The sequence below is a fragment of the Musca domestica genome, unplaced genomic scaffold (genome assembly GCF_030504385.1).
Source record: "Musca domestica strain aabys unplaced genomic scaffold, Musca_domestica.polishedcontigs.V.1.1 153, whole genome shotgun sequence".
Lineage (NCBI taxonomy): Eukaryota > Metazoa > Arthropoda > Insecta > Diptera > Muscidae > Musca > Musca domestica.
In genome coordinates this window covers 760980-776454 of record NW_026712211.1, presented here as the reverse complement: position 1 = coordinate 776454, position 15475 = coordinate 760980, and the positions used below count along the sequence as shown (strand labels likewise).

At 35.5% G+C, this 15475-nt stretch overlaps 1 protein-coding gene across 1 annotated transcript in view; it reads right to left on the bottom strand.

Moving 5' to 3' along the window:
- Positions 1 to 407: 407 nt before the first annotated feature.
- LOC131801326 (uncharacterized) overlaps positions 408 to 15475 on the bottom strand; it is a 103892-nt gene continuing 88824 nt past the window's right edge. The window contains exons 9-10 of the mRNA XM_059119875.1: positions 12332 to 12497; positions 408 to 7891 (exon numbers count right to left, since the gene is read on the bottom strand). Coding sequence (XP_058975858.1) covers positions 5603 to 7891; positions 12332 to 12497 — 2455 coding nt within the window. The 3' untranslated portion in view covers positions 408 to 5602. The remainder of the gene's footprint in view (positions 7892 to 12331; positions 12498 to 15475) is intronic.

Sequence of the window (15475 nt, the reverse complement as noted above, 5' to 3'; positions counted from 1 at the left end):
CGTTGAGACTGCAACATTTAGTTGGCTACACATCGAGGTCCGTGGATCAAATCCCATGGAAATTTTTTACGAGGTGAGAGCCAAATATTGGATTATTAAACGATAACAGCTGTTTATGTTAGAAATTTTGAAAATGTCGGAAATCATCATGTGCCATTGTATGGGAGCTATACCAAAATGTTGCAGAAAACTTCAAAATAACGAAAATCAGGGGCTATAACAAATACAGGACCGGGGTTAATTCATTTAAAACACCTACATTTTTTGAGATCAGTCTCAGTCTCAAATTAACAATTTCATAAATATTTGTCATATTCAACAATAATAGAGCTCCATTTCGTTTTATCAGTATTTCTTGACACACTACCTCTACTGTGAAACATTAAAACTTTCTGAAATAAAACCACAATTAATTATCAGATTTTTGTGTTGTTTTTTATTTATTCATGTTTTTTTTTGTTTGTTTTCATTCATGTATGATTATCATTTTTGTTTGCTTTTGTTTTGTTTTATTTTACACAATTTATACATTAATTGACACATAAGACATTTTAAAACGTTTTTATTTTTTTGTTTCATATTTTTTATTCATAGTGGTTTTTTATTTGTATGATTTTTGTTTTTAATTTATTCGATTGTTATTTTGTTGTTGTTGTTGTTTAGGTGTTATTGAATTTAAGCTTACGTTTCATTGTTAATTAATTAATTAATTACTTAACTATTATTAATATTATTAGTGGTATTAATACAAATTAAAAACTGGGACAAAAGTAAGGTTAAGAAATCAAATTAAAAAATAATAGTTGGCAAAAAATATACTTTACACATAATTATTTGTTGTCTAGTTTTTGTTGTTGGGGTTTTTTATTTAACTACCAATATTTTGCTGACAATTATGTATATATTTTTTTCCTTTGCATATCCAAATGAAGAAGACTTCAATTGCCTTTTTGCTTGAGTTGCCTTAAAAATATTAATTGTTTTTGTTTATTTATATATATAATATTTACGGTTAGTTTTTACACAGTTATTATTTAATATTTATATTATAATGTAGTTGTAGTTGTTTTTCTATTATAAAATTATATCAGTTTTGTTATTCGTTTTATTACAATTGCAATGTATTTATAACATAAAAATTTACATCATTTTTTACAATAGTTTTGTGTGTTTGTTTAATGTCCAAACGTGTTGTTGTTGCTTATAATTGTTATAAGACTTGTTTTTTTAATTTCTTTAATTATTGTTCAATTTAGATTTCTGCTTGATTTTTTAAAAAATAAATTTATTATAAATAAACTACGATCACAAAATAGTTTTTGAAGACTTTTACTTTTTCTTTCAAAATGTTGGTGCTGAGGAGAGGGGTTTTGTTTTTGTGTACAAGATATTTTCAAATATCAGCAATTTTATTTTCATACATATTTCCTAAATTGTTATGCTGTTGAGTAGACCGAAAATTGTTCGATTTTATCTTACAAATTTAAGGCAAGATTTGTTTTATTGGTTTTGCTATTGCCATGTTAGATGATGAGGGAATGTTTCCATACGTTTGGGCCGTTTTTAAAGCATACTTTTAGGCGCATTGTTAAAGAGATGTTGTCGCATTTCTTTTAAACAAGAAGATTTATTAAAATTGTATAAAACAAACCGTTTTGTAGGAAATTTGTTTAAAAATCGCCAAAAAAAAGTAAGTAGATGCCGATTTAGAAACATCCAATGTAAGGAAAGAGGACTCTTTGCAATAATTGAATGACTGACCGAGAATCTACGAGCAGGCGAAACGGCTGAGGCTAGATCTTGAAATTGAATTTAGTACCATTTAGTACTTTTTGTACAAATATAGGACGCATTTTCAAACTACCGCCAAATTTGAAACACAGATACTATCAGTGATCTAAATATGAAATTTCCGAATTGTATCCTTTTAGTATTGTATTCCTTTCAAATATAGTATCATTCAGTACTTTTCGTTATTATAGTACAAATTTCCGAAACCACTTCCAAATGTCTAGGCTGCACATGAACCCTATACCAAATTGTAAGAAATGTGGACCTAAATCCAGTGGAACCAAAATCAATGTTTCGAAATAGAAATTTATGATCATAACCGGTGACTGGGAGAGCATTTAGTACTTCTCGTGCATTTGTAGTACACATTTCCAAAACTACATATTATTACATACCTACCACTTACAGAGACCCCAATATAAAATTCCAGATCCATCCGTTCACTCTAAACCAAACTGTTCTAAATGTAGTACCATTACAAACTTGGTGGTAGATAGACAGGGAGCCTAATAGGCGTGCGATAAGGCTGGGTTTTTGGAAATTTGTACTAAAGGGTACGGAAAGAACTGAAATTGACTAAAAATTTAATACTTTTTATTGGACAAACGAAATGAGCCATAATTCTAAAATTTAGAATAAGAGTCACTGATGAAAGGCAGGACAGATTTGTATTTGGATTTTGCAGGATATTTTTTGGAAATTCTTACTTTAAGCTTATGAAAAGTTCTAAAATGGAACTGAATTTGAATTTGGTACTATGTGAACTGATAGAACTAAAAAATTGAAGTTTGGTATGAGAATTAGGGTTTGACAAACAAGTTTAATATAGTTATGAAGGTGATTATACGAAATGTGTACTAAGTGTGCGAATTGTCCAAAATGGTACTAAATTTGGAATAATTAAGTTTTAGGGTGAACGGATAAAGCTGGAATTTTTTTATTGGGCTCCCCGCCTATCCACCACTACGGTTTGTGAAAGAGAGGAGTTTTTCAAAATGAGTGCTATGTCTGCGAATTGTACTAAATGGTATTAAATTTTAAGCACTTAGTTTTAAAAGTTGGAATTTCGAAATTCGTGGTAGGTTTGTGATAAGAGGTAGTCTTGCCAAGACAAAGAAATGTACTAAGTAGTACCATATTTGGTACATTTTGGTATTGGGTGGACAGATAGTGCTTGAAATCTGAAACTTGGTACTATGGTCGCTGTTCATGTGTTGCCTGGTCATATGGAGGTGGTTTTGGAAACGTGCATTATAATTGTACGAAAAGTACAAAATAGTATTTAATCTGATATTGGATGAAGGGATAGAGATAAAATTCTGAAATTTGATATTTAGATTACTGGTGGTATCTGAGGTTGAGATTAGAAGGTGGGTTTGGAAATGCGTCCTATATTTGTAAGAAAAGTACTAATTGGTACTAATTTTGGTCTTGGGTGAAGGGATAGGCTGGGATCCTGAAATTTGCATATGGTTTTAGAAATGTGTACTATAAATGTACGAAAAGTACTAAATGGTACAACATTTTGGCTTTGGGTGAAGGAGTCCTCAAATTTGATATTGAGGTGTTGGTTTTGGAAATGTGTACTGTAAATGTACGAAAAGTACTAAATAGTACCAAATTTGGAAGTGATATAGATAAAGTTCTGAAAATTGATATTGAGGTGTCTGTTGGTATCTGAGATTGAGATATTGAGGTGGTTTTGGAAATGTGTGCCATAATTGTACGAAAAGTACTGAATGGTACTAAATTTGGTGTTGGGTGAAGGAAATATTTGGAATCCCGAAATATGGTAAGATTTCGTTGTTGGCGTTAAGATATGGAGGTGGTTTTATAAATGTGGTACCAAATTGGCCATTGGGTGGAGGAATGGAGCTGGAACCGCGAAATTTGATATTGAGGTCTCTGTTGGTTTCTGGTATTGAGATATGGAGTTGCTTTTTGAAATGTGAAAAGTACTAAATAGTACCAAATCTGCTATTGGTAAAGGGATAGATGTGGAATCCTGAAATTTGATATAAATGTGACTGCTGGAGTCTGTGCTTGAGAGAAGAAATGGGTTTTGGATATGCGTACTAAATGTTACTAAGTTTTGTAATGGGGAAAATAACAGAGCTGAAATCCTGGAATTTGATATTAAGGTTACTGTATGGAACTGAGCTTAGGATCTGGTGGTGGATTTGTAAGTGCATACAAAATTTGTTCGAAAATTACTAAATGGTATTTATTTTGGATGATTTTTGATTTTTCGGATGGAGAGAAGTGCCTACACAATGTTACTAATTTTGGTATTAGATGATGGAATAGAGCTAAAATTATAAAATTGGATATTGGAATTTGATAAGGAGACGTTGAAATAGCTTTGAAAAGAAAAATTAAATGTGGTTCCATTGTGCAATGGTTTATTAGTATCCTCCTCGGTGAACTTCAAAATGAAAGATTTTGAAGACTTTTTGGTGTAAACGGTAAAAATTTTCCAAATTTGCTTTCCGAGAAAAAGAAATAAATTGAAAGTCTGAAAATTAAGCTCAATTTATGAAGTTTTTATTAAAAAAATTTGCCAAACTGAACAAATTGTGCATTTTGAGTAAGGCCTAACACGAACATTTGGAGCGAATCTATCTGGACTTTTTGTTGTAGTCGAATTTGCGGGCATTGCCAGTTTGATCTTAAAAAGTAAAACTGGAAATACAAAAAAGTTTTTTTTTTCTCTCAGCAGATCAGTTATTTTATTCAGAGTTTAGAGCTCATTAAAAGTACTCCGTTCCGTTTCCTTAAGACCACCTAAAAGTCTCTCCTTTTAATCACCGAAAATAAATGCTCAGTGAAAATTGGAGGTGTTTCCTTTTATCTGTCCCTGCCTGGCTGTCCTGACAAAATAATTTGTGAGTTATTTAACCCTTCGAACCTTTAGACTCAATTTTTTTTTCAAATTGGGAATTTTGTTATCCCCGTATCCTCATATCAAAAATATGTCCTTTAATAAAAACATTTTTTCCAACATCATCTTAACATGGCAATAAATATGTATGTACGTACATAAATTTCCAAAAATTATCTTCAGATATGTATGGTAATGGATGGATTACGGGGAAGTCTTCCATTTGTTTGTTAGTTTTTGTTTTGTTATAAAATTTTCCACAGATTTTTAAATGTATCCAAATTTATATCTATGTATATCTGTGGACTGTTAGTATTACTTTTGTTGTTTTAATATCATTTTGTTAATCCATTTGATTTTCAGTTGACGGCCTTAAAGGAAAATGAAAAACCAAAGAATTTGGAAACCGAAAAACAAAAATAGAAAACGAGGGCAGTGAGGCGGCATTTTCTGTCTGTTGTAGAAAAAATGACTCGAAAAAGACCATATCAAAGTTTTATGTTATATGTAGTTTTGTTTAAGGCCAGTTTCCACGTCTTGTTAGAGTCATATGGAAATTAATTCTTTCTCAACAATTTTTTTAACTTAATCGAACGCTACCCTTTTTAGGATATATTTTGTACAATGCTATGTAATATTGATCTATCATATTTATATTGCAGTTATCCTCTGAATGTATTCATATTTGCTATACTATAATGAGTTTCCTTTCAGAATACAAATTGTGTGAGGCGCCTTAAAGTATGCTATAAATATGCTTAATATAAATGTATAAAACGTTCTTTTACATATGACGCTAACATTACGTGTATAGCAGCCTTCAGATTGCTGTTACATTTTAATACTTTTTTTTTAGTGTCCGTCTTGCAGATACGTATTCATGCGATCCTTTAGCGAACGCATCTTCTGACGAACTCCATGGATTTTTGACTAACTAACCAGGGTTTCTATGTCGGAGACCATTACCTCCAAATCTGATGTCAATTCTGTGGCATGCATTTTCGAATTGTGGTGGCTGGTGTTGTTGTTGTTTGCAGAACTGGCGGAGGAGGAGGATGATGACTTGGAAGTGGATGCTGAGGCCGCAGCAGGCAGTGGTGGTGGATGATAGTTGTGAGTATGCTGTCTTATCGAATTCGAACGTTGCTGCCCGGGCGGTAGGGGGGCACTGATTAGCGGTGGTGGTGGCAAGCTTGTGCGGCTGCGCCTGTGCTCGGCTTGTGTTACTATGGCTGGATTAAAATTAAAACTATTGTTAAGATTGGCCGGAGAATTACTGCTACCCACACTGCCGCCAGCCGACGAACAGCTGGAGGATGCTATAGAGGCTGCATTTGCTGCTGCCGCCGCCGTATTAAGCAAACTAAGACTAGCTCTGGGTATGTTACTAAAACTAGCTCGCGACGCACGTTGAGCATTATATGATGGCAGTTGCTGCGATGTGTTACTGCCAGCTAAGCATGCAGCCGGTGTGGACGAGGAGGAAGAAGATTTGGCCAAGACATTGCCCGGCATTTGATCGGATTGGTGGGCTGGTGTGGAGCTTATGCTGCGTCTCAGCGGCACAGGACCGTGACCCTGCGCGGCTGGCACACTCAGTCCACTTTTGCTGCCCACTTGTGTGAGCTTGGAATTATCCGTGGATTCTCTCCGCAGATTCATGTTGGAGTTACTGCGCTTGGCCGGCTGCAGGCCAGGTGGTGGATCTTTGCCATTCTTGGCCACACTAGACTTGAGATTAAGACTACTGCGTTTCTTGGTTTTGCTTAGATTATTCTGACTATTATTTATGAGATTTTGAGTGCTGCCAAAATTGCGACTCAGATTATCAGCATTGCTGTCGCTGAGCTTGCGCGATGAACGCTGCTGGTCTACGGCAAAGGGATTACTGGAACTGGATGATCTCTGGAAATGTTGGGTCTGTGAAGTGGAGGGTTGGTTGTCCAGATTTGATTTGCTCGACGAACGCTTGACCATGCTGGAGGCGGCACTTGTGCTGTTCGATTTTTCGCCAGCAGCATTTACAGCTGGATCGCTCAGGCGCTTCTCGTTGGTCTGTATGAATTTGAGATTTTCATAGAAGGGATTCTCCACACGTGATGGAGCGGTTTTGGGGTTTAAGGTTTCATAATTGGGTTCATTTAGGGTTAAAATTTGATTGTCCTCATCATTGTTGGAGCGCAGCAAAAGAGCGGCCCGTTTAGTTTTTTCTCCCAGAGATCTGGCAGCCCCACCACTACCACTACCTCCAGTATTGCCTCCACCATCCATTTGATGACTACCGCTGGCCCTTTTGTTGTCGCTACGCGAATGCCGTTTAAATTTCGTATTCGCCGGATTGCCAATGACATGGGTCTTGACTTTGGTGTTCTTCGAGAGGCGTAGGGCAAATTTGAAAGGTGGCTTGTAGACCACTTGCAGCTTGACCTTTTCATTGGACAAATTACCCATGCTCTTACTCTTGGTGGGTGTCTTCTGGACCAATCTTTCAGGGGTACTCTGAGATTTACTCATAACATTCTTAACCTTCGAAGAGTGTTCAATGTGGGATAGTGGCTGGGCCACAATGGGGGATTCCAGCAACCATTTTTGTACCTTGCCAAAAGTGTTGGTGTGATTATTGGCCGAACCCAGGCCACCTGTGTTGCGTGTGGAATAATCAATGATTTCTTTGCTGTGTTTCTTTTTCTTTGATTTCTTGAGATTTTCCGCCGCATTGGCCGCCTTTTCGGCATTGACCACAGCATTGATGACATTTTGAGCGGTTTTACTTTGACTGCCGGAAATGCGATTCTTTTTGCCGCGCGGTGGTTTCTTGCCTTCACCCGGTGTCGTCGATGTTGTTGTTACAACAGCAGTGGCTCCGGCTGCTGCTGAGCTGGTGGTTGCCGCCGTTGCTGCTGCCGCCACTTTGGTGATGCGTCCATGGGAATGGGAGTTTTTATTGATGACCTTACTTGCCTTTGTTACCCCACCACCGCCTGCTGCTGCTGTCTGCGTTGTTGTTGCTGCTGCTGCTGATGTTTTCTTACCATTGGCTGCTGCTCGCTCGCCTCTGACTTTCTTTTTGAACGGCACCTTTGTTCGCACGGCCGTGTGAACGATAACGCCGTTGTTGTCGTCTGGCAGTCGGACGGTTTCGGTGGTGGCGCTGTGTATTATTGTTACCGACTTCAGTTTTAGATTTGATCGTTTCGTTAGAAGTTTCGTGCTCAGGATCTGCAAAAAGATGGATGGAAGGTAGAGGGGAGAAAAAATTGCGGATTAGTAAAATATTGAAAATTTATAAATATTTGGGAAAACATTATCTGGCAGTACATGTTAGGCTTAAATATGACCACAATGACCAAGGATCAAAAAGGACAAGTTTAAGACAGGGAAATAGTTAAAAAGCGAATGTTCCACAACCTTCTAAAATCTTCTGGTTTGGTATTTTTTTCGTAGCGTGACCTTTTCTTCTGCCTTATACTACATTAATTGCAAAATTAACCTGTCTACATTTAACTCTTAGGAAATAATTCGCATTCACTTCGTTATATAATCGGAATATAATTCTGATTTAATCGCCGAGATTGTCGAGTTCAGCCGGCAAAGTAGAAGTGAAATAGACGTGTGGCTCATCTATGGTTTAGGAAACTGGAATTCGCTACCAAATACTACGACCCCACTATAAGCAATCTCCCCGTTCAAAGCATCGTCACGGTCCTAGAAAGTTTAATGGACGTGTAGCTCATCCACGGTCTTGGAAACTCGTTAGCATCAATCGTGGTAAGTTACGCAACATTGAGTCAAATCCTTGGTCATCCTGGGACATCCTTGTGGATCCCGAGGTCCTTAGAAATCCTTTGTGAGTCTTTTTATAACTATTGAATGTCCTTGTAGTCTTCTTGGGTATTAAGGATACTGTTGCTATTAAGGAAATTAGCAACAGTATCCTTGAATATTTAAGTATTCTGCTTGAGTAGTTATTAAGGTATCTTGCAAACATAGTTTTAAACACCTCTGTAGTTCTACGTATCGGATCTCCCGTAAACGTAGCCGTATACTCCTCATACATCCTGTTTGAGTCATTAACCACGTTTTTCGCATTAAAAAAACCTGATTGCCGAATCCTTTTCTCTGTTCCGTGTATCGAATACTTATCTAGGTCTCGAGTCGAGGAACTATTTTTAATTCCGGATCGAAGAATCAGTTCTACTTATCGTAGAATAAGTATAGTATTCGATTATCTCCAATAAAATATCAAATCAAACGAAAACCAAAATCGGTGATTCTGCTCTGTCTCAAAAGAAATAAATTGGACCACGACGATCTATTCCTGCCCAAAGGGAGAATTCCTGTCATTACAAGCTCCACGCTCTTGACAAGCATCACGTTTATAGCTAACTCCAAGCTCTTAGCTGTCTCTACGCCCCAAGCTCTTAAAAAGCTCTACGCTTATAGCAATTTTTAAGCCATTGCCAAGCTCTAAGTCCATAGCTAGTTCCTAGCTCGTATCCATCTACTAATACTTTGTCACTTTTACTTTTTGCATTTTCCCCATGAAAACTTCCTAGTCGACAGCAATCCGAATACTTCCGAACCAAAAGCAACCCAAACATCTCGGCAGCAATCCCCCCTGTATACGCACAAGCCAGTAACATCGACATCAAAATCTCTCCATGGCCTCCGAAAAATGAGATAAAAAACTGTAATAAAGCCAAACATCATAATTTTTACATTTTTTTTAATTTTATTGAAGGAAAGCCATTTGGCCACTACAGGCGAAGCGCTTGCTTGAGGTGATCGACACTTTGGTATTTTTTAGTGCCAACCTTGCTTTCCAAAATACTCCAGACACAATAGTTCAACGGATTGCTATCCGGAGATTTTGGTGGATATTGTGCGCTGAAAATTAAGTGAGAGACCTCATTTTGCAACTATTCTTGGGTGGCGCGTACTGAGTGCGATGGTGCTGGGTCCTATTTGAATGTCCAAGCTTAATACACCCTCCAGAACATTTTCGCGATAATATTCGGCATATATTCTGATTCTAATTCTGGTCGATTAATACAAGCGGAGAGCGACCATCGGCTGTTATGGCGGCCCACACCATCACCATGGCCGGCGCTTGATTTCTGGTGGCCAACCGAAGGTGCACATTTTCAGCTGACCTCTTTGGCAAGAAAACACGATAATTTTGTTTGTTTACAAACTGCTGGACAACGAATGTTTTCTCATCGGAGAAAAGCATATTCGGCAGTTCACCACTTTCGGCCAAGCGAAGCAACTCTTTAGTTGCAATTGGCTGCAGTTTTTTCATCTCACCCTTCTCTGTAAATCCTTATCATATTTTTAAGCTTAGAAAAATCGTATTATTTGTCTAAAGGATGTTCCAAAATCAAAGTTAATGGAATTTTGTTTTTGAATTCTGATTTTTGGATTTTTTAATTTTGGATGCTCTCAAAATTTTTTTCTTTCAAAATAGTTCTGGAAATTTTAGGTATGCAATCGAAAATCTATTTTGTTTTGAATTTTGTCTTTAACTTCTGATTTTTGGATTTTCTCAATTTGGATGCACTCAGTAATTGTTTTTTTTTTTTTAATTTTATGGAAATTTTATCTATGCCATCGAAAATCCCTTTTTTTTTGTTCTTCATTTATTGATCCTTAAATGTCTTCTACTTCCAACACTTCCTTTTCTTAGTTTTTCTTTAATATGAATTAAATTTCCTACCAAAATTCCAAGCATTTTTATTATACTCTCACTTCCCGAAAACGGCCTTCAACTCAAAATGAAGATGAATGAACATTTCACTAGCCATATTAAGTGAACGGAGCAGATTAATGAAGTGTTTCCTCACTAAAGCCATTACATGCTACAGTCAAATACTACAACAATGTTGAATACGAGATGAACAATTTTGCAAAAATACAAACAAAATACTAGAGATTTTTTTTCATTTAGCAAAAATACAAAATACACTAAAGCTGCTGCTGTTGTTGATGGAATAAACCACCATAACTTACTACTACCACCACCACCATTGACGTCTGTTGAATTCTTTTTGGCTAATTGCTTTTCGTATTCTTCCTGTAGCAGGATTGTTGCAAATTTCATAAACTTTTGAGCAAAAAAAAAACATTTTTTTTTTTGGGTTAATGGAATTTTAAAAATTAATAATTAGAAATAGTGAACAGAAAAGTAACGAGTAATGTAATAACAGTTCGTTCATAACAGAAGTAAAACTGAATCTGTGGATTTTTATATCATTGCATAAATTGAATTTTCATTAAAATACAAAAAATTAATTTTTTTCATTAAATAACAAACATTTTTTCCAAATATGTGGATTTTTATTTGAAGAAATGAGTTAAATAGCTTTCAACCCTATCAGAATCATAGTCAGAACTTTATGAATATTTAGAGGGGTGACGTTAAAAAAAAAAAAACAAGTTCTTCAGCAAACTCGAAGTAAATCGTTTTGGAATTTCCAAGACCCAGACTGACTATTGGACAATGATGTTATGAGGAAATAAAACCAGTAAGGAAAGGCAAAAGTCGGATACCCAAGAACACTATGATGTAGCTTGATTGAGGTAAATTTATGTTGTGTGACCTCTCGAACCAAATATCGTTGCTATGAAGTGCATGTTATGATTTTTAGAATACCTAAATATAAAATCGGATGAAGCTACTTTCTTTGACAAAAATTAGCGTCCCTTATGTATTATTTACATCAAATTAGAGGGGAATATATATGGGAGACATATATAAATCTGAACCGATCTCGACAAATTTTCGAAATTTTATGTTCAGGATTTTATGATATTATCAGAAAATGTGCAGTGAATAGGGAAAAGGTGCTAAATTTGGAAATAAAACCAGTAAGGAAAGGCAAAAGTCGGGCGTTGCCGACTTTATGATACGCAAGAACACTATGATGTAGCTTGACTGAGGTAAATTTATGTTGTGTGACCTCTCGAACCAAATATCGTTGCTATTAAGTGCATGTTATGACTTTTAGAATACCTAAATATAAAATTTGACAAAAATTAGCGTCCTTTATGTATTATTTACATCTATACATATGGGAGACATATCTAAATCTGAACCGATCTCTATATATTACGCATTTGGTGCGCAATACTCATAAAATCGGAACACACTATATTTTTGGGAACTATATCCAAATTTGATCCGATTATCACCAATTGCAAAAGAATTCGTCCTTCAAGCAAATGTTTTGTGGAAAATTTCATTTCAATCAGACAATAAATGTGACCTGTAATTTGTTAACAAAAATACATGGACAGACGGACGGACATGCATAAACCAATTCAGAACACGATTCCAAGAAGATCATCAAAAGGAAGTATGAATGTACCACAGTGTGGTGACGGCTACAAAAAGTCTTCCACAAACCAATATTGATAATATTTGGAATGATATCTATTATTTTTACAAAATTTATTTTTTGTAGAGATTTTTTTCTTATGGTATTAATATGTAGCTCCTATTAGTGGGTCCATATATGTCGATAATTTGAAATAATTCAAATATTTTATTTTTTTTAATTCCACCTTTCAATAACAAGCAAATCTGTTTAGCAACAGATTTGTTTGTCTAGATTTTGCGGATGTATTTTTTAGATACTCTTTGTTATCTTCTTTACTTACCAACAGCACAAATACGCCAACAACGGCCAGGGCGACGGTATACCAATTGTGTTGTATCCACTTCTTGAATGTGGCAATGCTCTCCTCGGACAGCAACAATTTGCGCAATGTTGCCAAAGGACCAGAAGGATCAACTTCACGACATTTTTGGAACACATCACAGTAACTGTTGACACGACGTTGCCAAGATGTTGTTGCAATGATAAATGGATATGTCCGGCAATTTGAAATTATAGAAAAATAGAAGAAAAGCATATATTAGTTATTTTTTTTTGTTGCAATTATTAAAAAAAATAGAAATATAGAATTATTAAAAATATTATATTTTAATGTAAACTTTTTGGATACTTAAAGTTCACTACATCTAATGAAATAATAAATATAATTCTAATGAAATAATAAATAAATAAATGGAAACCTTACTATTTAAAAGAACCTGGAAAAAGTTCTAATAAAATGACGTAAGATAATACGAAAGAAGCATGTATGATACCCAAGGAAGACATGGCTCAAAGGGTCAAATATTCGTTGTGTATGAAATTTAAAATTTCTTAAAATCCAAATTTAAAAATTTTATGCAAATTAGAAAAAATCGGGCACTTATTTCACGCTTCGTGAGATCTATGCTTCTTCAAAATGTTAATCTTTCGTAGGGGAGGTATCAAAAGGAGTGGTCTGATGTATTTCATGTTCGATCTTTTTCTAGTGTATATGGGGGCCATACAAAAACGGGAACCTATTTGGGCATTTTTTTTTATTTTAGGAATGTTATCTATTCGATTCTTAAATACCAAATTTAGTGCAAAAACGGAGCTAGAACCCATATCGAACCACAAATACGATTTTTAGGCAAATCCGTGAAAAAATGTGACAAAAATAATCAAAATAACAAATATCGGGAGGTACTGTTATATGGCGGCCAAACGTGGATTCTTATATCTCATTTTATATACCAACCATCCTAGACGCAATAAAAACTAATGTGACAAGTTTAACATACCCTCCTTAGGTGGTGCCTATAAAAGCAATTGCTTGGGAGAGAAGTGAATCGAATCGGGAGGGAATCGAAATGGCCCATCTTCAAGCTCGATCTTTGTGTACATAAAAAATAGAATACACCAAATGAAACGTTTAAATCCAAAAATCCTTTTCAGAGCCAGCCTATTCGCAGACCGAAGAGAGAAATACAAATTTTTACATGATAGATGAAATTAACAAATAAAAAAACTGTTATCTTCGACCGGGTCGAATTTTAAATAGCCACTACTATTTAGAAAGTAACACTTAAAATATTTTTCCGAGATTCGGTATCCGAACAACACTAAATTTGCTAAATATTGCTCAAATCATCAAAATAATGAATATCGAGAGGTACAGTTATATGGATGCTATATGAAAAGGTGGACATATACTACTGCCTCTAAATGCTCTCTCAAATTGGAGTAGAAAGTGAATCTCGCTCGAATAAGTGCGGGAGTAGCCCAAAGAGTTAACAAATGAATTTTGTTTATAATATTTTTTTATGCCACTTGAATAAGAGCGGAAAAGCTTTGCTCCATTTTGGAGTGAAAGGTAAATTCTCTCGAAATCGAGCAGATTCTGCTCGTGTTGAGTACTTTTGTATGTTTTGGCATACCGTTGTTATACCCTCAGCCATATGACTACAGAGGGTATATATCTCATTTGATACGTCCAAAACGAGCCTCATCGAAATAATGATGTTAGACCCCAGGTCACTTTGGACCAAATCCTTTTCAGGTTATTTGGAGTCGATTTTGGGTGTCCGTCCGTTCATCTCTCTGGCTGGATCAAGTACACTTTTACTCTCGAAGAGAATATCCAATAAAGTCCGAACTTGGTATATCGTAATATTATTATCAAACTTAGATCGAGTTCGGATATGGACAATATCGGTCAACTCCTTCTGATACCTCCCCCACAAAAACTCTAAATTTTCATAGAAAATCCTAATATTAGTATCAGAGCTAGATAAGATGCAAAAATGGACAATATCGGCAAATTCTATCAAGTACCTTTCTCACAATGGGTCAAAATTTTGAATAATTATAATTCTTATAAACTGTTATGTTAGAGTCCGATCGTCTCCAAATCACACAGATCACAATATTTTTATTAACCCAAGGTCTGGCGCGAAGATGGAATATATCGATCCACTATTCTGATACCTCCCCCACAAAGGGTCAACATTTCGAATTTGCATGAAGCTCATAAACCGCGAAATTAACATCCGATCCCATTCTGACTTAATATATTTCAATATTTTTGTCAGCACAAAATCTTTTAAAGAGAAGGTAGAGATCGGACCATTCCTTCTGGTACCTCCGCAACAAAGGGTCAACGTTTCGAATAACCAAAACGATTATAAAATCCGTAATAAGCATTTGGTTCTCTTCATATTTCTCACATCGCATATATCGGTCCACTCCTTCTGGTACCTCCCCCAAAAAGGGTCAACATTTTTAATATCCAAGAAGCTCATACAACTCGTAATTAGCATTCGATTCCATTCAAACTTGACAAATCTCAAAATTTCTATCAACAAAAGATCTGTTATAAAGATGGTAGAGATCGAACCCTTTTTTCTGGTACTCTGCCAGAAAGGGTATAAGTTTTGAATAACCAAAACGATAATAAAATCCAAAATAAGCATACGGTTCTATTCATATTTCACATATCCCATTATTTTTACTAACACAATATTTGCTGTGAAAATGGGATATATCGGTCCTCTCTTTGTGGTACCTCCTCGCAAAAGGGTCAAAATTTTGATTATCCTTGAAGAAAACGCAAAGTTAACAGCCGATTCCATATAGAGTTGGTACATCCCAATATTTCTATGAGCACAAGATCTCTTATAAAAATGGTAGAGATCGGACCATTTCTTCCGCTACCTCCCCCACATAGGGTTTAAGATTTTTAGAAACAAATGCTTAAAAAAGCGAAATTGGCATCCAACTCTCTTCAAATTTCACACATACAAACATTTTTGCTAAAACAATATCTGTTGTGAAGGTGATATATATCTGCTAACCCCTTCTGGTACCTCGCTCCCAAAGGGTTCAAATTTTTCCACTGTCAGTAGTTACATGGAACTTACAAAAATTACATAATTCTGAAATCAGA